The 22,902-nt window shown below is 38.9% G+C and overlaps 1 protein-coding gene across 1 annotated transcript in view; it reads left to right on the top strand.

Moving 5' to 3' along the window:
* CORIN (corin, serine peptidase) overlaps positions 1-22,902 on the top strand; it is a 252,898-nt gene that overhangs the window by 93,838 nt on the left and 136,158 nt on the right. Inside the window, 2 exon segments of the mRNA XM_063108597.1 lie at positions 3,609-3,816; positions 19,363-19,544. Of these exon segments, the coding sequence (XP_062964667.1) occupies positions 3,609-3,816; positions 19,363-19,544 (390 nt within the window).

Genomic DNA, 22,902 nt, shown 5'->3' with positions numbered 1-22,902 from the left:
AGTCTCTCATGATCCTTTGTATTTCAGTATTAACACTTGCAATTTCTCCTCTTTCATTTCTGATTTTATTTATTTGAGTCTTCTATCTTTCTTTTTTAGTTTAGTTAAAGGTTTGTCAATTTTGTTTATTTTTTCAAAAAACCAACTCTTACTTTTGTTGATTTTTCCTACTGTTTTTCTAGTCTCTATTTCATTTATTTATGCTCTGATCTTTATTATTTCCTTCCTTGTACTAACTGTGGGCTTAATTTGTTCTTTTTTCTCCTAGCTCCTTGAAGTACGTTTGAGATTTTTTTTTCTATTTTTTGATGTAGGCACTTATTACTTCCCTCTTAGAATTGCTTTTGTTGAATTCCTTAAGTTTTGATATATTGTGTTTCTGTTTTCATTTGTCTCAGGATATTTTTTAACTTCCCCTTTAATTTCTTCTTTGATCCTTCAGTTGTTTGGGAGCATTTGTTTAATTTACACATTCTTGTGAATTTTCAGAAATTCCTCCTGTTATTAATTTTTAATTTCATAGCATTGTGGTCAGAAAAGATATCTGAATAATATCAACCTTCTTAAATTTGTTAAGACTTGTTTTGTAGCCCAACATAAGATCTATCCTAGAGATTGTTCCAAGTGCGCTCTAGAAGAACACGTATTCTTCTGGTAGTTGTATAGAATGTTCTGTACATGTCTGTTAGGTTCATTTGGTCTACAGTGTAGTTCTAATCTAGTGTTTCCTTGCTGGGATTCTGTTTGGATGATCTGTCCATTGTTGAAAGTTCCCTGTTATTGCATTGCAGTCTGTCATTACATTCAGTTCTATTAATATTTGCTTGTACTGGAAAACTTTGAAAAACCATTATACAAATATAAGACATTATTATTTGTATCTATACCAATTATTTTGAGACTTAGTTTTAAGGTTTCATATTATTATTTTATCATTTCCTGAGTACAGGTTCTCCCTTCCCATGGGAATTAGCTATTAGAGAAGGAAATATCTTTTTTTTTCTTTGTGCAACTTACACTGCCATGAATGTAGTACAGCCAACTAAAATATGATTTTTCTTTCTATTATGTATTATCAAGTTATCTTTCAATATTCAATGTTTTATTTGACTTGGTGGCAGGAATAGAACTTTTGGTATCTAATTGCTTCAAATATGGTCTGTCATCAAGTGTATAAACCCCAAAGCTGATAACCCGTCAAGAAAATAATGTAATTTAAACTATTAAAATATGCGATCAGTGCATATGAGTGTAATGTGTATTAATATAAATACAGACCTTGCTTTTTAGCCTCTTCCTTTCATAAGCCATTAGAAATTATGTTCTTTAAGAACTGGTTTTAACATGATAACCCCCTTTACATCAGACTATGTTGGATCCAGATGGAAGTTACTCAGAAGAAATGGGTTTCAGATCTGGGATTTCCACATAATGGCATGTTTCTTAGCCTTCTGAAATTGGGTTTTCTCATGTATAAGATAGATATGTCACTTCACTGGGTTGTGGAAATGAGATAATTGTGAATGAGAGAATCGGAGTACCTGTTTTGGTGCCCAGGACAAGTTTAGTTCTCAATAGCTGCTTTCTTGAGTCTGAATTTTCTGAAATTATTTTATATTTTTGATGGAGGAAAAATTTACTCTCACTTCATATAAGGAAACTTTTTTGCTTGTAGTACAATACACACAATTGTGGCATTTTGAAGTCCACTGTCTGTATGTTCTCCGTGACTATAATGCTCTCTCACACTGAAATGTGTTTTAATTTCCCTCACTAAACAACTTGAATACCATCATCATAAAACCTGCCCAGGATCCCCCACCCCAGAACTTATAGGAAACTGAATTCATATATATGTATATGCATCTATTGGTGTTCTATTTGCATATTTTCACTTAGACTTTCTTCCTCACTAATTCCTATCTTTCTCATTTCATATTTTGAATTTGGCCAGGTACAAGAAAGTGCTGGGCTCTTAAATTCTTTGCCATGTCTATTCTAGTGTCCTGTGTATACAGAGAAATTACACATGTCATTGGATGCCTTTGAAATTGGAACCATGTTTTGATTATGTCTCACTGAGTTCAGCACACTTTGGGTGATCAATGAATATGATCTAACAATGGGGAATTGTATCTTTTCATGAAGTGTGAGACTCTGAGGTAATGGCTACAATCTGGGCATTTGGGAGAAAGGCTTTCTACAGGGCTCGGGAGCTTTTAGGGAAGTTTGGGAGACAAGTGAGATTGAAAATGTGTTTAGAAGGAGACTTAAAAAAGACATTGAGAGGATCGGAAGTGGAGGCTGTCAAGTGATCTGTCTGAATGAATGAAGCAGAAAGGGTTGGAAATCCTTCTGTGATAGGGTGTATTTATTCTGTATTACAGATCAAAGAGCTGTTTTATCAGAGATGCAGCCTTATTGTTTAACATCATTTTTATTAAAATGGAGTTAGTCTTATGTTTGGAGAGGATATTCCCTTTATTTCTTTGGGAAGAAAGCAAATATATAGCCATCAGAAGACATGTTCCCATTCTTGTTGAACTTCCCCTTTCAACTTTTCCTCCCTTAACATAATTAGAATTGATGCTTCCACTGCATTTCCAAAGCCTGAAGATTCTGCTTTCATACAGTAGCTTGCTTAAATAACAATAACAAAATTTTAATTATCTCCTTTTTATAAAAGTAGTAAATTTTTCTATAAACCAACAAGAGAATACAGAATAAAAAAGAAAACTATAAGTCTTCTAAAATTTCATTACATGGACCCATGTTAACATTTTAATCTATATAGAACCAACCAGGCAAATTTCTGGAATGAAGGAATTGGAAAGGCCATGGATGTTGTGGTGCCCAGCAGAGCTAGCTATGACAGAAAATGAAGTCAGAGACTCTGAGTTGATCCTGAACTTGACATAGGCAGGATTGCAAACCCTTGTATAATTGTTTTAAAAAGAAGATCATGGTATACAAATTGTTTTGTGACTTGCTATTTCTGTTTATTATCTTGTGACCATCATTTCATGTGATTAAATAGTCTTCTAAAGAATTTTTAGTATACCCGAGTTGAGTATTCTGTTGTTTATTCCATAATATTTTAAACCAATTCCCTTTGTTGAATGTTTAGGTGATATCGATCTTTGAAAATTGTAAACTATGCAGAGATGAAGATCCCTGTAGATAAACCCATGTTCACAACCACGACTATTTCCTTAGGATAAATTTCTAGAAATGTCATTACAATGTCAAACAATGCGCATATTTAAAAGATTTTTTTTGGATATATATCGCCCTGCCCAGCTGTGATCCAAAAAGGCAATCACAAATTTACATGCCCACCAGCTATGTATGAGAGTGTGTATTTTTCCATACCATTGTCCAGGACACAGATGCTTTTCCTCTATAAGTATCAGTAGCTTGATTTCATTATCATGCACACACATATACACATACTTATGTGTTTGCATATATGTGTGATTGTATATCTATAACTATTCTTACAGAACATACTTTATCTTATGAACATGTTAATCTGCCATATCAAATGTGTTTGCAAGCATATACTTCTGATATGTCCACTCCTAAACGCAACTGTCTTCACTTCCCAGGTGCCTGCATGAACATCACCCACAGCCAATGTCAGATGCTGCCCTACCATGCCACACTGACACCTCTCGCCTCAGTTATCAAAAACATGGACATGGAGAAGTTCCTCAAGTTCTTCATGTACCTCCATCGCCTCAGTTGCTATCAACACATCATGTTATTTGGCTGTAGCATTGCCTTCCCTGAGTGCATCATCGATGCTGATGACAGGTATTTGGGAACTGAAATAATTCAGTGATAAAAGTTGGTTATAGCAGAAGTGTCTGAGAAGAACAAAATCATTCCAAGCTCCCACCTTTTGTTTTTGTTGTTATTAAAGAAGAAAAAAACCCCTATCAGTCATAGCCAGTTGTCACTCTTTGAAACTAGAACTGTTTTGAAAACCTGGAATGACTTCCTGTATGGGAAGAAATTATTCAGTATGTTAGATCGATGCTGTGAGCAGGAGACTCAATAGCTGTTGCAGTAAGTGTCTGGCAGAAGGCAGACAGCACACTCAAAGCGGTGATGGAAAGAGACTATTTATGGAGGTGTGGTCAGGGTTAAGAGAACAAATATGTGGCGAGAGGCACCAGGGTCTCGCCATAGGGGATGCAGTTCCACTGCCCAAGGCCTGAAGGGCAAAAAAGGCCAGAAAGCCTGGAGAGAGTTGTAGCTATGGGCGAGGGGTCTCTGACAGACCAGCTGCTATGACCCTAGGCAGAGGGGCACAGCCACTGCCAGCCCTTCTGTACTTCAGGGGAAGAGACAAAGGAATAAATACCCTGACCTACTCTCCTCCCGCTTTCCCACCAACTGAACTCACCCACGACCAGAGGACAAGGGCAATTGATGTGAGCGTAATGAATGAGACCCACAATTTCATCTAAGTATCATCAGCTCAAAAGTCCCCAATCTTACTATCTAAATCAAATACGGGTGATGTTCTGGGTGTTTCTCCTGCTCAACACTGGAACCCAGAGCAGTGCAAGGAGGGTGAAGTGTAGATGGGGAGGGACAGAGACTATCCAGCACAATATCAAGTAGGATTAGAAATAATTTAAGTAAGAATAGATCAATCAAAACTATGTCATGGAACACTTGAAATACTAAGTATACATTTAAACAAAATTTCAAAGCACGTGTAAATACATATTCGCATTTAAGATCAATTATTTTCTGAATTAAAATGTCAGGAAGTTTTCAGAACAGTAATGTTAGAATGAATTACATTTTCAACGGCAAATTGGTTCCATGTTATTGCACTAATTTAATTAATGTGTAAAATATGCCTGGAATAAGGCAAAAACATTTATTATTTTAATTGGAAAAAGCCATAGCTTCGAAGTAAAATTTAGTAGATTCTGAACTATAGAAGTAAAGAACTATCAGCAGATACAGCATTCGAGAAAATGTTTTACAATAAAAAATTGGTTGCAGAGCGTGTTTTCATGGTATAAAGACAGAAAAGCTTTGTTAGTTCTTTCTCATGAGTTAAAATATGGGATGGTAGTAAAGAGGCTCTTTTTGTTCCTAGACAATTGCAGTATAATATAGAGTTTGTATTAGTTCCTAGGGCTGCCCTACCAGACTGCTACAAGCTGGGTGCCTTAAACAACAGAAGTTTATGTTCTCACAGTTCTGGAGAATGGAAGTCCAAGGTCTGGTGGGGCCACACTCTCGTTCAGGACTCCGAGGGAGAATTCGTTTTCTTCCTTTGCCAGCTTCTGGTGGTTTCAAGTGTTTCTTGACTTGTGGCCACATCACATCAGTCTCTGCCTCTGTCTTCATATGGCTTCCTCCCCAGTGTGTCTGTGTCGTCTTCTCTTCTATCTCTTACAAGGACACTTGTCATTGGATGTAGGGCCCACCCAGACTATCCAGGATAATACCTTCATCTCAAGATCCTTAATTATATCCTAAAAAAAAAAATAAAAAAATCCTTTTTTCAAATCAGGTAACATTCACAGGTTCCAGGAGTTAGACCCTGGTCATAGCTTTTTGGGGGCCACCATTCAACCCATCAGGCCATGGGGCCACATGCTGCAGATCCCCTCCTCTTAAATGGATTTGATAGTTATACTTTATGAAGTTAATGTGATGAAGTGAGGGGGTGATGGTTCTCCTAACTTTGCTACTGACAGCTTTATTCCAAAAAGGTCACTGAATCATCCTCTGAATGTGTTAGATTCATTTATTTATTCAACAGATATTTATGGAGTGCTGACTGTGCACAGTAGGAATACAACTGCGAATAAAATAGATAAGAATCCTCGGCCTTATGGAGCTTATATTACACTGCTGGGAGATAGGCAATAAACAGATAGATAGGTAGATAATAAATAAATTAATAATAGTGTGTCAGATAGTGATAAGTGCAATGAAAAAAATAAATAAAGCAGAGGACTGGAGAGCTTTGGGAGGGTGTGGGTATGGTGGCAAGAGGTACAAGTTTAAGCAGCTAGTAGTTCAGGAAAACCTGAGAAGGTTACATCTGATCCATGAGGTTATGGGAGTGCAGGAGGTGAGGGAAAGCCAAATGTCCTGAGCATCCTGTGGTAACTGATAGAAGTGGGGTAAAAGGCCATGATGGGATCAGTCCTGCAAGAAGACACTGTTGCCAAGGATGTGCATTGTGTCCCTTAGGCAAGGGTGGAGGTGGAGGGTCTTGCCAGCAACATGTGGAGTTTGGAAGCTCCCTCTTAGCTCCTGACATCAGTTCAACAAAGATGTTTGGAAAATTACCAATTTATTTATTCTTTCAGCAAACACTTATTGGCATCTACAATGTGCCGGTCACATTGTTTGATGCTGGGGATGTGGAGATGAATAAAACACAATACTGCCTTCAGGGAACCAAGCATAATAGGAGACTAGACATGAAAACAATTAAATTGCTGTATCATGTGATCAGTTGACAAGACGAGGGGGTAAAACAGAGGAGGAGGGATTCATTCCATCTGGTATTATTAGGGAAAGCTAATGGCAGGGAGGAGGTAACAGCTGAATTGAGTTTTGGATGAAGCGAAGTTTGCTATGTGGGCAAGGTGGGGGAAAAAGGCATTTCAGCTAGAGTAAAACAGTCTAAACCTATCATATATTAGAGGAACTGCAACTAGCTTAATTTTACTAGAACATAAAATGGGGAGAGAGAGGAAGAAATGAATTTGAAGGATTTTTAGGTAGTAAAATTGGCAGTATTTAGTGATTAATTGCATATTAATAGCATAGCCAAGGGTAAGGCAAAGGTTTTTGGGCTTGGGGACCTGGGTACATGGTATCACCACCAAGAAAATAATATATATCAAAGGGGGATAATGAGTTAAGACTGATAATGAGTAGTGCATGACAGTAATTTTTTATTCTGGTTCAAGTAGTGCATGATGGTAATTTTCCTTTGAGTGGAAATAGAAACAGCTTTCCTTCTGCTGTTGATGACAGTAGGAGATGACATGATTTATACTGTCATCCAGGGCTGTGCTGGTAAACTGGATCCTTGGGAAAAAACCCAACAAACATCAAAACCATCATTTGTAGCATTTGCTGATTTCCATTCTTCTACCAGATTTCAAGCTAATAAGAGTTTAACTACCTACTCACATGCCACTGCATTTCATCCCTTGGCTAGTATTTACTGAGCTCTCAGTTGGTGTGATGTATGCAGCAGTGTGCCAGTTGTTTCTCATTTACTTCTCCATATCCACTTTCTACCCTTGTCTGTCCCAACTCTTCATCAGAGGTTGGTTTCAACAATGGCTACCTCCTAATATTTTGTTGGGCTCAGCCAGTGGAAGTCATAGCAGGTGATCAGAGTGTGGGAGGAGAGGCAGGTTGGGTAGTGATCCCTGGTTTCTCCTCTGCCAGGTTATGTGGGTTAGCTGCATCCCACTATGAGAGGCCGTGACTCCTCGCAGGCAGCCTTTCCCATATGGCTCTCTCCAAGTTCCAGAAATGCTCCTTTTCCTCATCTCATAAACCTACAGTGCTAACAGCTCCCTGCCTTAGCCTACCACACTAGCCCTTGTTGGTTTTTCTGAACCCCGCCTGTACCTTTGTAAATGGCACTTCATTAAATGCTCTTCAGTGATCCTCCTTTAGGGGGTCTTCTCTTTTCTGCTGCAACCATGACTGTTACAAAAGAAGAAGACAGACACCGTCCTGGTTTTTAAATCGTTTCAGACCAATATGACCTAAAAATACCCTGACTTCTCCTATTATTTATCTTCTCAAGTGAGACAATCACAAATATAAACATTCACTTGTGCAGTTTTCCATCTCTATGTTGAGTGGAGGTAGTAACTAAGGAGGGCTCTTTCCTGCCTTTCTCATACCCCAGCTAAGCCTAACTTCTTATATAGTCTCTTGAGGTCACCAGAATTATGCTGACATAGGAAGCTGATGCTGTTGGAGCATCATAGAGAGAACAAACTATCTGTATTTTTTTTTTGCTTTTTCCAGCAGTGGTGATGAATTAATGCTCCTGTGTTACCTATGGCTCATGTTTGTGAGAAGAGGCCATCTAGGTGAGACATTTTGGAGCGCTGAGCTAGAGTCACAGTATTGGGCTATGAGAGCTCCTCTTTACCTTTCAGTTTCCTCACAATGTGAAAGGAAGAGATGGGAGTAGATAATCTTGCAAGACCCTTCCAGCATTAACATTCTCTTCGTGACTAAGTAAGGTCTGTAGCTCTGGGGACTGCCTGTGACTATGACTTTGTGAGCATTGTTCACTGAGCAGCTCAGACCAACAAAATGAATTTAGAAGTGTATTTTTAGAAAAATAACTATGTGAGTCTCATCAATGAATAGTACATCTAACTCAGTAGTATGCCTCTGATGTGATGTGTCAAAGAAAAGTATATTAATTACCTATTGCTGCATAACAAATTCCATAATCTTAGCAGCTTAAAACAACATACACCTATTATCTCACAATTTCTGTAGGTCAGAAATTTGGGAATGGCTTATGTGGGTTCTCTGCTTGAGGGCCTGTCACATGGATGCAATCAAGTTGGCCAGGGCTGGGATCTTATCTGAAGGCTCGACTGGGGAAGGATCCACTTCCAAGCTCATATGTGGTTGTTGGAAGAATTTTAGTTCCTCAAAAGCTGTTGGACTGAGGGCCTCAGTTCCTAGCTGGCTGTTGGCCAGAGGCCACCCTCAGGTCCTTGCCACACGGGCCTCCCCAGTATAGCAACTTGCTTTGTCGAAGCCAGTAAAGAAAAGAGTCTGCTACCAAGACAGAAGTCACAATCTTATGTAGTCTGATGATGGAAGTGACATTCCATTACCTTCTATTGGTTGGAAGAGTGTCACTAGACTGGCCCACATTCCAGAGGAGGGGATTACACAGGTTGTGAATACCAGGAGGCAGAGATCATTGGGATTATCTTAGAGTCAGCCTGCCACAACTCTCTCTCTCTCTTTTTTTTTTTTTTCAAATCATGGAATAAGAGTTTTAAATCCTGAGCTCTCCTAATATATTTAAAGTTTAGTTTATTTGCCAGAAGTAAAAAGTGACAACTGGGACCCTGAATAAAGATCCTGGCAATATTTGGATAGGTCCTTTGTTTAGTTAAAAATATTGTATCAATGTTAATTTCCTGGTTCTAATAATTATACTAATGTAGGATGTTTACCTTGGGGGAGGGAGCCTGGATGAAGAATATATGAAAACTTTCTGTACTATTTATTTTTATTGCAGTAAATCATAAGGTTTGCCATTTTAAAACATATAATTTAATGGAATTAGTTACATTCACAATGCTGTGTGACCATCACCTCTATTTATTTCTGAAAACTTCTTCATTATCCTAAATATAATCTCTTTTCCAATTAAGAAACAACTTCCCATTATTCCTTTCCCCGAGTTTCTGGTAACCTCTAATCTACTTCTGTATCTAAAATTTATGTTTCCTTAATTGACCCACATAATTACCAATGGCAGAATTTCATCCTTTTTTACTACTGAGTAGTATTCCATTGTATACCACATTTTCTTTATTCATTCATCTATTGATGGATACCTAGATTGATTACATAGCTTGGCTATTGTGAATGGCGTTGCCGTAAACATGGGGTGCAGATATTTTATCAGTATGCTAATTTCCTTTCATTTGGGTAAATACCCAGCAGAGGGATTGGAATAAGTATAGCTACTCCTGCTCACTTTTGTTTTCCATGTGTATGGAATATCTTTTTCTATCCCTTCAAATTTCAGTCTATGAGTATATTTATAGGTAAGAGAGTTGTATTTCTTTTAGGTAGCATATGGATGGATTGTATTTTTTTTGCTCATTTAGCCAGCCTGTGTCTTTTAATTGGAGCATTTAATCTGTTTACATTCAAGATTATTATTATGTGTGGTCTTTCTCCTGTCATTTTGTTGGTTGTTTTCTGATTGTTTCGTGAATGCTTTGTTCCTTTCTTCCTCTCTTATTGTTTATCGTTGTGGTTTGGTGGGTTTCTGAATTGGTAAGTAGTTTTTACCCCTTTCTCTAATTCGTGTATCTGCTCTACTATAAGTTTTATATTTTGGGATGTTTTCATGATGGTTGTTACTGTTCTTTCTGTTCTATATGAGGACTCTCTGAAGCATTCCTTGTAGGACAGTCTGGTGGTGATGAATTCCCTTAGTTTTGCTTATCTTAGAAAGACTTTGTTTCTCCTTCATTTCTGGATAGCTTTGCTGGGTATAGTATTCTTGGCTGGCAGTTTTGTTCTTTTATTATTTTGTTTATAGATGTGACTTGATTCTTTTTCCTTGCTGTTTTTAAATTCTCTGTCTTTAACTTTTGACAGTTTGACTACAAAGTAACTTGGAGAAGACCTTTTTGGGTTGAATCTATTTGGGGACTTTTGAGCTTCCTGAATTTGGATATTCATATTTCACCCAAGACTAGAGAAGTTTCCAGATATTATTTCATTAAATAGGTTTTTAATATCTTTTTTTGTTTTCTGCTCCTTCTGGAATGCTCATAATTTGAATACATATTCACTTAATAGTACCTCAAAAATCTTGTAGGGTTTGTTCAGTCTTTTTCATTCTTTTCTCTAATTCTTTCTTCTGCTTGATTTAATCTGCTGTTGAGATGCTAGGATTATTTTTTATTTAATTCAATGAATTCTTCAATTCTAAGATCTCTGTTTGAGTTTTTAAGATCTATCTCTTTAATTTCTCAATCATATCATGAGTTGTGTTTCTGACTTCATTGAATCTGTCTATATTCTCTTGTATCTCAGTTAATTTTCTTAAGATTAAGAAAGTTTTCTTAAGATTCATAATTTGAATTTCTTTTCCAGCAAGTCAGCAATTTCTGGTTCTTTGGGTCAGTTACTGGAGGATTATTGTGTTTCTTTGGTGGTGTTGTTTTTTCTTGTTTTTTCATGTTTCTTGTTTCCCTGTGTTGTATGTACATCTGGTGGAATAGCTGTCTCTTTAAGTTTTGTTGATTGGCTTGTGAGGGGAAAGACTTTCCCCAGCAAATGTGTACTAGGGTGTTGATTGGGTAGGGTACATTGAATTTGTTCTGGATGGGTGCAGTAGTGTAGACTCTGTGTAGTTTCTCCTGCTGTATTACATGTCTGGAAGTGCCTCAGTGGCTTATACATGGGAGGTTTGTGGTGTTAGTGGTACCAGGGGTGGGCTTGCTGGGTTGTCTCAGACCAGGGGTATGTGTAGGCACACTGTGGCTCATACCTCTCAGGAATGGCTCACTGGAAATGGGGTTGTTGTGTTAATCTCAGGCTGGGGGTGTGGGGATGTGGCATGTCAGGGTCTCTGGGGCTGGTATATCAGTGGCAGTGTCACGATGCTGATTCTCTGACTGGGGGAGGGCCCACCAGCGGCACATCAGCCAGGCTGTTTCTCACTTAGATGCATGGGCATGCGATGGCTCAAATACTCAGGATCTGCTTTGCCAGGGGCACGACAGCTGGTCTATTTCTTTGAGCCGGGGGTGTGGGTACTCTTTGGCTCAGCTAGCTGGGTGGGGTCTTCTGGGGGCTGGTCTGCGGAGTCATTTCTTGGGGCCAGATGTGAGGTCATGCTTCCCTTGACAGTTCCGGAGCAGTTCTGCCAAGGGTGAGGCTGCTGAGCCACTTCTTGGTTGGTGGGCGAGGTCATGGGGTGTACCTGCGGAGACTGAGCCCAGTCAGCCCAAGCCAACTGCTTCTCCTACAGTGGGTGAGGTTGTGGGATGGGCCTGCTGGATGGGCAGCCAGCCAGTTGCTTCTCTGGTGGTGGGCAAGATTGTAAGGTGGGCCTTCCAAGGTGGGGCTGGCCAGCTGCTTCTTGAACTGTGGGAGAAGTCACAAGGCAGGCCTGCAGAGAGGCCAGCCACCTCTCAGGTGGTGGGCAAGGTCATGAGGCAGGTGTGTTGAGGGAAAAGCCACCCAGCTGCTTCTCTGGGACATGCTTTAGCTCAGCTGGCTTGGCGGTATGTTCATTAGTGTACAGACCTGTGAGCACAGTGTATAGAACTCAGTGAATTTGTCCAGGGGGAGGGTCTGCCAGAGGCTGGTTCACCCGTCTGACCTTGGGCAGGGATGCCTGGGATTGGCTTCCCAGACATTTAAGATTGGGGCCACACTGTTCCTAGCCCAGGCTCTAAGCTGCTGGGATCAGGGCATTGTAGCCTCTTGTGTGAATGTGTTGGGATGAAGTAGGAGGCTTAAAGCTGGGAAGCTCAGTGGGTACTGGCCCCCAGGGCAGGGTCTGATCCCTCCATGTCTCTGGTTTCAGTGTGGCTCTGTGATGCATCAGCGTGGGTCACGATGGTGGAGGTGGGAATGCACAGTATGGGCTCCTGTCCCGAAGCAATGCTAACATAGCTCCTTACTCTTGGCTGTGGGCTTGCAAGGGCAGTGGAATCCTCCTGCAGTAGGAACTGTAGGCCTCTACAATGAGGATGGGGGTGATGTGGGCCCCTTTTCACCTCTTTACCACAAGGGAAAATTCTTCTTGTGCTGATCCTGGTGTTGGAGACATGGTGGCTGAGACCTGTGCCTCTCTCTCCTCTCTATGTCACCACCCTGGGCTTTCAAGCTCCACATCGATCTCTCCAGTCTCCTCCTGCATTCCCATGCTCTCCCACAGATTTTCCCATCAATATTTAGCTGTTAATTTTTCTGGTCCTTTTATGTGGGAGGGATGTGCCTATGATCATAAATATTAAACACCCTAAGAGAACACAGCTAGTACATGGCAGAGCTTTGATAGAAAATTAAAATATTTTCACTTTCTGTAGTGTTTTTTTTTAACTTTTCTGCAACTCTGAAAGTAGTTCAAAATAAAAAGTTAGAAAAAAGTGATGTATAAAGTTTTAAAATCCATTAGCCATATAAGCTTGCTTTGTGACTGTAGCTTATTCAATAATTTTAACATTAGGTCTTTATCATATCTTTTTTTCAGGTAAAATCTATACATTTGTTTGTAGAGATATCATAACAAAATTTCTGGCAAATAAATTCCCTTAAATTTTACAGATAAAATGTACAATTTTGGGGAGGAGAGGTAGATAAGTCATTTTAGAACATCCTTACTAGTGAAAACATAAAAACCTCACTATAGCTATATAATATTATTGTTTATATATTTATCAAATGTTTCAACAGACAATTATAGAGGTGGTATAGGAGCTTTCTGCTTTAACTGTAGTTGAAAAGTATTAGGGACTTTTGTACAATACCAAATGCACTTCACAGATCAGATTAAAATAATCACCGTTTCTAAAATAGTGCTCTGATAGCAAAAGTGGATGCCTCCTCTGTGCTGAGCACTGTTTTTCAGTGGTCAATCTACTGTTGCTTGGATATAGGCACTTATATTCCAAAATAGTATGGCCTGTCTCACCACACTGTTCCATGTGATGAAAAGCAAAATACTTCAACTCTTCATAGGCAGTTGAAATTCATGCAAAGCAAGAACAAATGGCTCCTCATGTTGCTCACTGTTTAAAAGGGCTGCTGGTTATTAATACTCTGTCACTATTTCACATGTCCTGATCCAGCAATTTAAAGCTTATGGGTCTCTGTTGGTTACACCTCTTAAGAGAGTTATTTGGAAACACTCTTAAGTTTTTCTTAGGCCCTATTTTTAGAATGGAGGGCTTAATGGTATTTTAATGTCTCTATATATTCCCAGAACAAATCTCAAGAAAAATATGTTACCTTTTGAAATTTAGCAATGCTGGTGGGATTATCAGTGCTCCTCTGAGAAACATCGCATTAAAGGATGAATTTTGATTTACAGAATGTTAGTGGTAAAAGGACCACACAAAATGGTTTGAATTCCAGCCCTTCCAAACCCCTCCCTTTTCAAATGAAGAAACTGAGTCTTGGCACAGGTGAACTGCTGGCCCAAGATCAGACAGTGGAGGAGTGGCCATGTGAAAGTCGTAGGGTGGTGAACTCACACTTTCCTGTAGATAAATGGATGTCATAAGAGTCAATGACAATGAGTCAGTTTCTGAGTTAGACTTAACTTTAAGAACATGAAAACAGTCTTCTGGACCCCTGCGTGAAACTTCACGGCTGTTGCCCTAGAAGAGTATGAGAAAAGATGTGGAATGGTCCCCAAACAGGTGGGTTCAGAAGTGAGAAAAGTCCAGGAATCACTTAGGAGAGTTGGGCCCCAGGCGCTGGTCATCTTTGCAGTGGTCTTCTCTACCTTCAGAATATGTTGGATGAATTTTTTCCCCTTTAAGTGGTAATTAGAATTTTATCAATTAGAGATTCTTTGCACTAGCAAGCAGTCTTCTAATGATGCAAAAATCTCTGAGATGGTTAAGAGCGCACCTATTTTTATGTATTACTCTATGTTTCTTTTTTTCCCATCTCTTTTCTTATTTGAAAGCCTAATTGAGAGTAGCTACAATTGGGAATGCAGTTTTCATTGTAGAAAGGGAAGGAAATATTTTAAAAGCAAGTAATGTTCTGGTAGAGGTGGCCAACTGGGTGGGGTGCTGAAGTTGGGTGGTCAAGATGGTGTCAGGAGACTGGGACCCAGGTCAGGGACTAGGAGGCAAAGAAGGAATGCCAAAGACAAGCCTGGTTTGTTCTATAGCTTGACTGTGGGCTACCTCACACCTAGAAAAGACAACAAAAACATATTTTCCCTTTCCTTGTGTTCCAGTACTGATTCATTGCAGGTTTACTGGGCTTTTGTTGAATGAAGGGAGATCACATCCACCCTGTGTATGGTTGTGCCACTGGGAAAGTACATGTCAAGTTTTGAACTAACCTTGAATTGTGCTTTTGAAACATACACCCATGAAGCAAGGACTTACCTGTAGTACAGCAGTTAATAGAATCAGTCTTTGGGTCAACCCATCTGAGTTCTAATCCTGGCTCTGACACTCATCATCTCAGTGAACTTGGACTAGTCTCATTTTTTTTTTTTGCTTCAGTTTCCTTATTTGTATACTAAAAATGATAGTAATAGTACCTATCACATAGAGGGTCTTGAGAGAAATAAATGGTTTAATGCTTGGGAAGCACTTAGAACATTGCCTAGCAAAGTGTAAGCAATTGCATAGTAATTCTATGTTCTTCACATTCCTTTGCTATTTACCCCAGTTTCATTTGAGAAAATATAGGCTCTAACTACTCTGGAATAAGATTTAGGAAAGGAAATATTTTATTTTACTCAAAGAAATTTTTTTTTTACATTTTCAAAATCAATAATTCCTTAATATAATCAAATATTAAACACGTTTAAATTTCTCCAATTCTCTTCCCCTCCCTCTTTATTTCTTACAGATGATTTGTTTACATCAGGATCCAAACAAGTTCTGGTTGCGATGTCAGCTCTCTCTCAAGTTTCTTTTAATCTATATGTTCCCCTTTCATCTAATATTTTCCCTTTACCCCACAGAGTTTCCCATGGTCTAGATTTGCTGGCTCCATCCCAGTAGTGTCATTTAACGTGTTCCGTTGTCCCCTGCATTTCCTGATGATTGGCAGCTGGACACTGAGGTGTCGGATTTGGCTTCAGAGGTGTATGACCTTACTGCAGGAGGCCCCTATGTCTGGTTATCTCTCTGTGATGTCAGCAGTCATTGATGATCCTTTCCTAGATTCATTATTTCAAGAGGGATTTGCAAAATACCATATTCTAATTATTTTATTTCCTCTTTATTTACTAGTTGGGATACTTCACTAGACAGAAATGGTCCTTCCTTGGCTATTTATGGTTACCCTGAGGAACAATTCATATCGGAAAGTCAGGATAAGTGCTTGACTCTTACCTTTTACTTATAGGTTTTAGAGAAATGAATTGTTACCCTATCATCTTCCAAAGAGACAGAGAGTTTATTTACTTTTGTTTCAATGTCGTTATGGTTTTTTGTGGTGGTAAGCTTTACTTTCTTTCTCTTTCTAATATTCATTTTTGTTCTACCAGTGGGTTTTGTACTTTCTTGTGTATTCATGTTAATGATTAGTGTTTTTTAGATTCCTGATGCGGGGCTCCCTTTAGGATTTCTTGCAGGGCTGGTCGTATGTGTAGTGAACTCCTGCAGTTTTCGTTTGTTTGGAAAATACACTATTTCTCCCTCATTTCTGAAGGAAAACCTTGCTGAGTATAGTATTGTTGGCTGGCAGTTTTTTTCTTTTAGTGTTTTCAATATATTGTCTCATTTTCTTCTGCTGTGTAGAATTTCTGTTGAGAAGTCTGCTGTTAGTCTGATAGGGGCTCCCTTACAGGTGACTTGACACTTTTCTTTTGCTTCTTTTACGATTCTCTCTTTGTCTTTGAGCTTTGCCAGTTTGACTATAATGGGTCTTGGACAGGGTCTTTTTGGATTGAATTTGTTTGGGGATCTTTGAGCCTCCTGGATCTGAAAGTCCATGTCTCTCCCTATACCTGGGAAGTTTTCTGTTATTATTTCATTAAATAGGTTTTCCATACCTTTTCTTTTCTCCTCCCCTTCTGGAACACTTATGATCTGAATGTTTGTGCACTTAAAGTTACCTGTTAGCTCTGTTAGATTTTCTTCATTTTTTAAAATTCTTTTTTCCTTTTTTTTGTATCCCTGGGTTATTTCTAAAAGACTCTTCAAGATTAGACATTCTTTCTATTGCTTGTTCTAGCCTGCTGCTTAAGCACTTGGTTGTGTTTTTTATTTCATTGAGTGAATCTTTCAGTTCCGTGAGTTCTGCTACATTCTTTTTTAAGGTATTAACCTCTTAGTAAATTTCCTCTTTCATATCCTGGATTTTTTTTTCTCATTTCATTATGTTGTCTAACTGAGCCTTCTTTTATCTCAGTGAGTTTCCTTAAGATTGTTGCAGAATTCCTTTTCAGTCATTTCAAGGGTTTCCTGCTCTACAGTATCTGGTATTTGAGAATTACTGTATTCTCTTGTTGGTGGTCATATTTTCTTGGGTTTTCATATTTTTAGTATCTCTATGTTGATGTCTGGTCATCTGGTAGAGCAGTTGCTTTTTCTGTTACTCTGGAGTGGGCTTTGAGGAGAGAGACATCCTCTTCTTTTTCCAATCTCTGCTGGTGACTCTCCTTGTATCAATATGGTTGAGTGTCTGGTGGGCTGCCTGCATGGCAGCTGTGGCTACTGCTGTGGCATCAAGCCACTTTTGCAGCAGCCATGGCTGTGGTGGGCCAACCACCTAGAAATGGTGTTTTCAGTGTGCTCCTTGCCTGCTTCCAGGTGGGGATGCTGCCCTCAGCTCCTTCCTAGGAGCCCAGCGTGCTCTGTTGCTTGCCTGCTTCTGGAGGGAGGGGGCTGTCCTCAGCTACTTCCTAGGACCTAGGAGTGCTTGGAGGAAAAGAAATATTTTAAAACAATGTTATTTAAATGATACTTTCTTAGTCCTGTAAATATCTAATATATTTGTTGAATGGCAGTCAGGTGTCTTCTTTACACCAAAATACTTTTCCGAACCAATCAATATTTCATGTCCTAATGCAAAATCTGTATTTCCACATCTTCATTATCAAATGTAGTTAATATTTGTAGATTATGTATGCAGATAATTACGTGAATGTTAGGATTCTAAAAGATATTCAGTTTTAAGATGACTTCCTGAGAGGAAAGTCAAAAACATTTTTACTTAAATGTAATTGCTGAGTTCCCCCTTTTCACATTTTTGTATATAACACAATCTCTCCCCCATGATTTTTTATGGACCCTATCAGGTCCATTTTTTTTTCTCAATGTCTGGCATATCCCATTATGTTTCTGTAATCTGTAGAAGTATGAATGGACTATTGTAAATATGCTTCTTTGATCAAGGAATTTTAAAAACCCAATTATTAGGTCATTGTATGAGAATACATGATATGGGAGAGTAAGTAGAGGCATGGCCTGAACTTAAAACATCAGGATTCTGATCCTGCTTCTGCCATTAGGAGCTGTGTGGCTTTGAGTCTATTCCAGAATCTTCCTGGGCTTGTCTCAAATGAAGGATATGAATCAGGTTTTGTTTAAGGCTTCTTATAGATCTAATATTGTGTGATTGTGTGGATATCTTACTAACCCTACATTTGTAAAGTATATGTTTTTATTTGACTGGCATGTATATTTTCTTTACCAGTTTTCTTAAAACTATTTGAAATGCTTTAACCAAATGTCCAGCCAGGATGAGAGATGCAGCGTATAGTTAAAACGTAGAAAAAGCCACCTGGGTCTGCAAGGAAACAAGCCCATGGTCTTTGTATTGTTAGCATCCTAGTCTCCATCCACAGAGTTGCAGATGTAGGGGTGTTTGCTTGCATGTCAGGGGACTAAAGACAAGCTCCAGGGCCATCATTCTTCTTACCATTAAAGGTTGGTTGTTTGCATTTTTCTATTTTGCAGAAGACAGAATAGAAATCCATGATTGTACAAGGTCTTCCAATTTGCCACTTGTCTGTATAAAGTTTCTTTTCTGGGAAGGCTGGGGAGGTTAAGGAACAGCTTTCTCTCTGCCTCTGAGAGACATTTTGAATTTCTTGAAGGGAAGATTAAAAATTGAGAGTAATCGATGTTGTGACCTACTTCTGACTTTGCGATTTGGAAGCCTTCATTTCCACTTTAATTTCCCCCTTTGGATACCAAATAGAACTCTTTTTTTGGTCAATGAATATATTGCAGTACAGGGAATTTTAAAAAGTCATTTGAGATAAATGCTTCTGATGGGTTTTGGACGTGGCCAGCCCCATTGTGCACACAATAAGCACCGGCAGGAAATAGCCGCCAGCCTCGTCTTCCACTCCAGCACCAAGCCCGTCCCCTCTTCCCTTTACAAAAAGCCTCCTGACTTAGAAACAAGTTTCCAGCTTCTGCATCGGTGCAGTTCTCCACCCAGTTACATCAACCTAATGGTCCCTCCCCCCGTACATTTCATGCCCAAAAGCTAATATAAACTCTCGCAAATGCATTGCTGGGGTTGTCCCCCATTTTGGGGCAGCCCTGGGCTGTCCTTCATTTTGAGCACAGCCCGGCAGATTTCTTTCTTTAACAGAGCTTGAATGGTACCCAGCATCAAGGCTCACTTTCTTTCAGCTTCTATAAGAGATAGTTAGATGATGTGTTATGAAACTAGCTCATTCTCTCTATAATCAGCATAATAGGTTGGTTGAAATTATTGTCATAGGACTGAATGTCAAAATTAAAGTTGTTGACTACAGTAAATATAAATTAAGCAAATATTACAGCACTGGTGGCCAACTTTAATTTCACTATTATTTTTTAATAACATTACAAAAGTATTGTAATGTTGTATCGAGAAATATTTTGTAAAAACATTAATTTATACCTTTTTTTTTTCTTCCAGTCGTGAACTCCTGCCCTGTAGGTCTTTCTGTGAGGCTGCAAAAGAAGGCTGTGAATCAGTCCTGGAGATGGTGAATTACTCCTGGCCCGATTTCCTCAAATGCTCTCAGTTTAGAAACCAAACCGAAAACAGCAATGTCAGCAGGATTTGTTTCTCACCACAGGAGGAAAAAGGTAAGCAATGTAGGTATTTGTGTTTCATTTTATTTTAAAAAGTTTTTATTTGAAATTGGAACTGCATTAAATCTACAGATCGAATTGGAGAGAATTGCTTTACAACTGTGTTTGAGCTTCCTCAGGGACAGTTTTTGTTGACTGCTTTTTTCCCTGTATATAGGCCACATGTTCTAGTCACTTTGCACATCTTATGATGTTCTGTTTAAAGTTGCACATTGAAATAATATAATGCACAACTTTGCAAATTAGATCCTCCCCCTCCCCAGGATTTGTTATTATTGCTGTTTCTTGTTGCTTTTAGTGTTGCTTTTATTTGTTTAGTGATTTCCCTGAACTAATTATGTTAAGTTTGTTCTTTGTCATGTCTGGCCTCTGAAGTTTTATTTCGTTAAATGCCTTGAACCAATAAATATACCAGTCTTTGCTAAGGGACTCTTTGTTCATGCTGGAATACATCTTTAATAGTACCCCAGGCAGTTTACAGCTCTGCCTTATCTTTCAATTACTGCTGTGCAGAGTCTCAATGTCAGCTAGAGGAGAGAGATTAGGGTCTTTCCAGGTCTTTCCTGGATATATGCATAGTCCTGCCCATTCCTGTGGCCTTCTGGATTCCCAGGAATATATTAGGATTAGAACTTTTCATATCCACTTATGGTCATCCCATTCCCCAAATTTATCTTTAAATTTTTTTGTTCAGCTTCTGGTTTAGTCCAAATCTCAGGCAGTCGCAATGTTAAACAATTGCCATTAATTGCCATTTACTTTTTTCTTGAGAATCACCCTGAGGAAAAGGCTGTTTACACTGAGTGGACTCTGGTTCAGGTCAAATAAAGACATTGCTTTGGAGGGTGGGTAGTTTCCAGGAGCTACCGGCCAGGTCAAATAATGACAATTCTCTGATAATGGGGCATTTTGGAGAGCTGCAAACATGTTCTGCCCCCTCCAGTGGCTCCTTTTTACAGCTAATGTAGTTGCGAGGTTATTGGATTTCAGCCTACCCCAGATCTGGCAGGAGGGGATGAGAACAGGAGAAGTGAAGATGCCACAGTGCTTAATGTTCTTACCAAGATTCAGCCATTTTTATTGATTAAATCCTCTTTGTGTTATTTATTGTAAGCCTTTGGTTAATTTCCAGAGTTCTGAAAAAGTTGATTTTGTCAACTTTTGCCAGTGTTGCCATTGCTTTTATGGAGGCGAATTTTCAAAGTTCTTGCTCACTGTTCCAAAAGTGCTTTCCCTACATTTGTTGCTTTTTGAAAATTGAAATATTCTAGCTTTCCTGGAATAAGCCCCAGTTGGGCATGATGTATTGGCCTTTTAATTTATTTTTGAATTTTATTTGCCAATATTTTGTTTCAGATATTTGTATTAATGTTTATAGAAGAAATTGACTTGTGATTTCCCTTTCTTGTTATTTCCTTTTTGGTATTAATTCCATTAAAAGAGTTGAGAAGAGTTTGTGAAAGATTGGTATAAATTTTTCCTTCAATGTTTAAAAGAATTTACCAGTGAAACCACCTCAGCCTGAATATTTCTTTGTGAGAAAATTTAAAATTACAGATTCAATATTGTTAATGGATAAGGGACTGTTCAGAATTTTTGTTTCCTTTAGTTTTTTATTTTTTTCCAAGTTGTGTATTTCAAATAACCTGCTTACTGTACTTATATTTCCAAATTTTGCATATAGGTATTCATAATGTTCTCTATTCTCTTTTTGATATCTGTAGGATATATGGTGATATTTCTCTTTTTAATTTTAATTTTTTAATTTATTTTTTGAATCGAAACATAATTGATTATGCATATTTGTGGGGTACAGAGTCGACTATCAGTATTTGTGTACAGTATGTGATGATCAAATCAATATTATTAGCATGTTCATTATTTCCTTTTTCTTTTTGATACTGATAATATATGCCTTCCTTCTTGGTAAGTCTTACTAGGAATCTATCAATTTTATCTGTATTTTCAAGGAAATTTTTTTTTTGGTTTTATTGCTTTTTTTTCTATTGCATATTTGTTTTCTATTTCCTTAATTTATACTTGTATGTTTGTTATTTGCTTCTTTTTAAAAAAATTTTAATTGGCTGAGAGTTCCACATTTTTGGGTGTGTGTAGGGGGTTCTAGATATCTTTATCCCACGTCTCAGCATTACCTCTTGCCATCTACCCCATAACCACAGACTTTACCTTTGCATAAAAGACTTGTCTTGGTTAGGTGTTTATTCTTTCCTTCCCTGGAGCTGGACCACTGCATGAATTCCAGTGCCTGGTCCTCAGTGTTCTAGGCTTTCCTGCTATAGTATATGGGAGCTTCTTTCTAAGCTACTAGGGAGGCCGTTTGGCTTTCATAAATGGGTTACAATTGCCTATAGCTTTTAGTTATCATTTTCTATGGCACCGATGCTTAGCAATAAATCATTTAATCCATTGTCCTTATTTTCTCTGTACCTTCTATTTCCTCTGTACTTTCAAGCACCCAATGAATTACCTTACTTAAGTGCATTCCTTTCCATAGGTATACTATCCCAATTTACCTCTGATGAGGGTTTTAACAATTGGACCACTCCCTTGTGTCAGGGAATGTCTGTGTCCACTACCACCAACAATGGCCTCTTCACTTCCATCCCAGCAGCATATAATCCAGATCAGTAACCCCCACCTTATCACCTGCTTTCTTGGACCACTCCTGGGACCAACTAGTACAAGTTGGGTTTTGTAGAAACAGTCATTGAGATAGACTTGGGAGTGCAGGGTACTAATTGGGCATCAGCCCTCATGTTGAGGAGGGGAGAGAAAGCAGGATTGGGCAGAGGAAGAAGTTGAAATGTGATCTAGGCCTATCACAGCCTTGGCTAAGTCCATGGGGAGCTTTAGAACATGTTTGGCTTGAAAGAGTTATCTCATGCGAAGCTAAGATAGTCTAGTCTTTATATCTCTGCCCCAATCAAGAGTCACTGGAAGTGGTCCTTCCTGGGAAGGGTTTGCCCTTGGGTGAGACAGATCTCTGCAGCATTCTGCAGCTGAGGCAACACTTGAAGGAGCTGACAGGTAAAGGCTGGCGGCTGACAGAGGGCAGCAATTCCTTTCTTGAAGGGTAGGCACATAGAGTGGGGCCAGACCACGTTTTGCTTTGTTTGTATAAGGCTCTGTCTGCCTCTGGTTTGTCTTCATTCAGAGGGTATGGCTCTCCAGTGGTCCCAACTGAGAAACTGGGGGGTTTGCTATATTCCCCTCCTCCTTGGGCAGCCCTAAATTCTAGTATTTTTCTTCTCAGAGCTGTAATTTCCACTTTATTTTTCATTAATCTTTGGCTTAGCTCTGTGGCCTCTTGCAAATGCTGGGAGGGGCCTATCCTCACAAG

Source organism: Cynocephalus volans, chromosome 9, assembly GCF_027409185.1.
Source record: "Cynocephalus volans isolate mCynVol1 chromosome 9, mCynVol1.pri, whole genome shotgun sequence".
NCBI lineage: Eukaryota > Metazoa > Chordata > Mammalia > Dermoptera > Cynocephalidae > Cynocephalus > Cynocephalus volans.
This window is presented reverse-complemented; position numbering and strand designations above follow the sequence as displayed.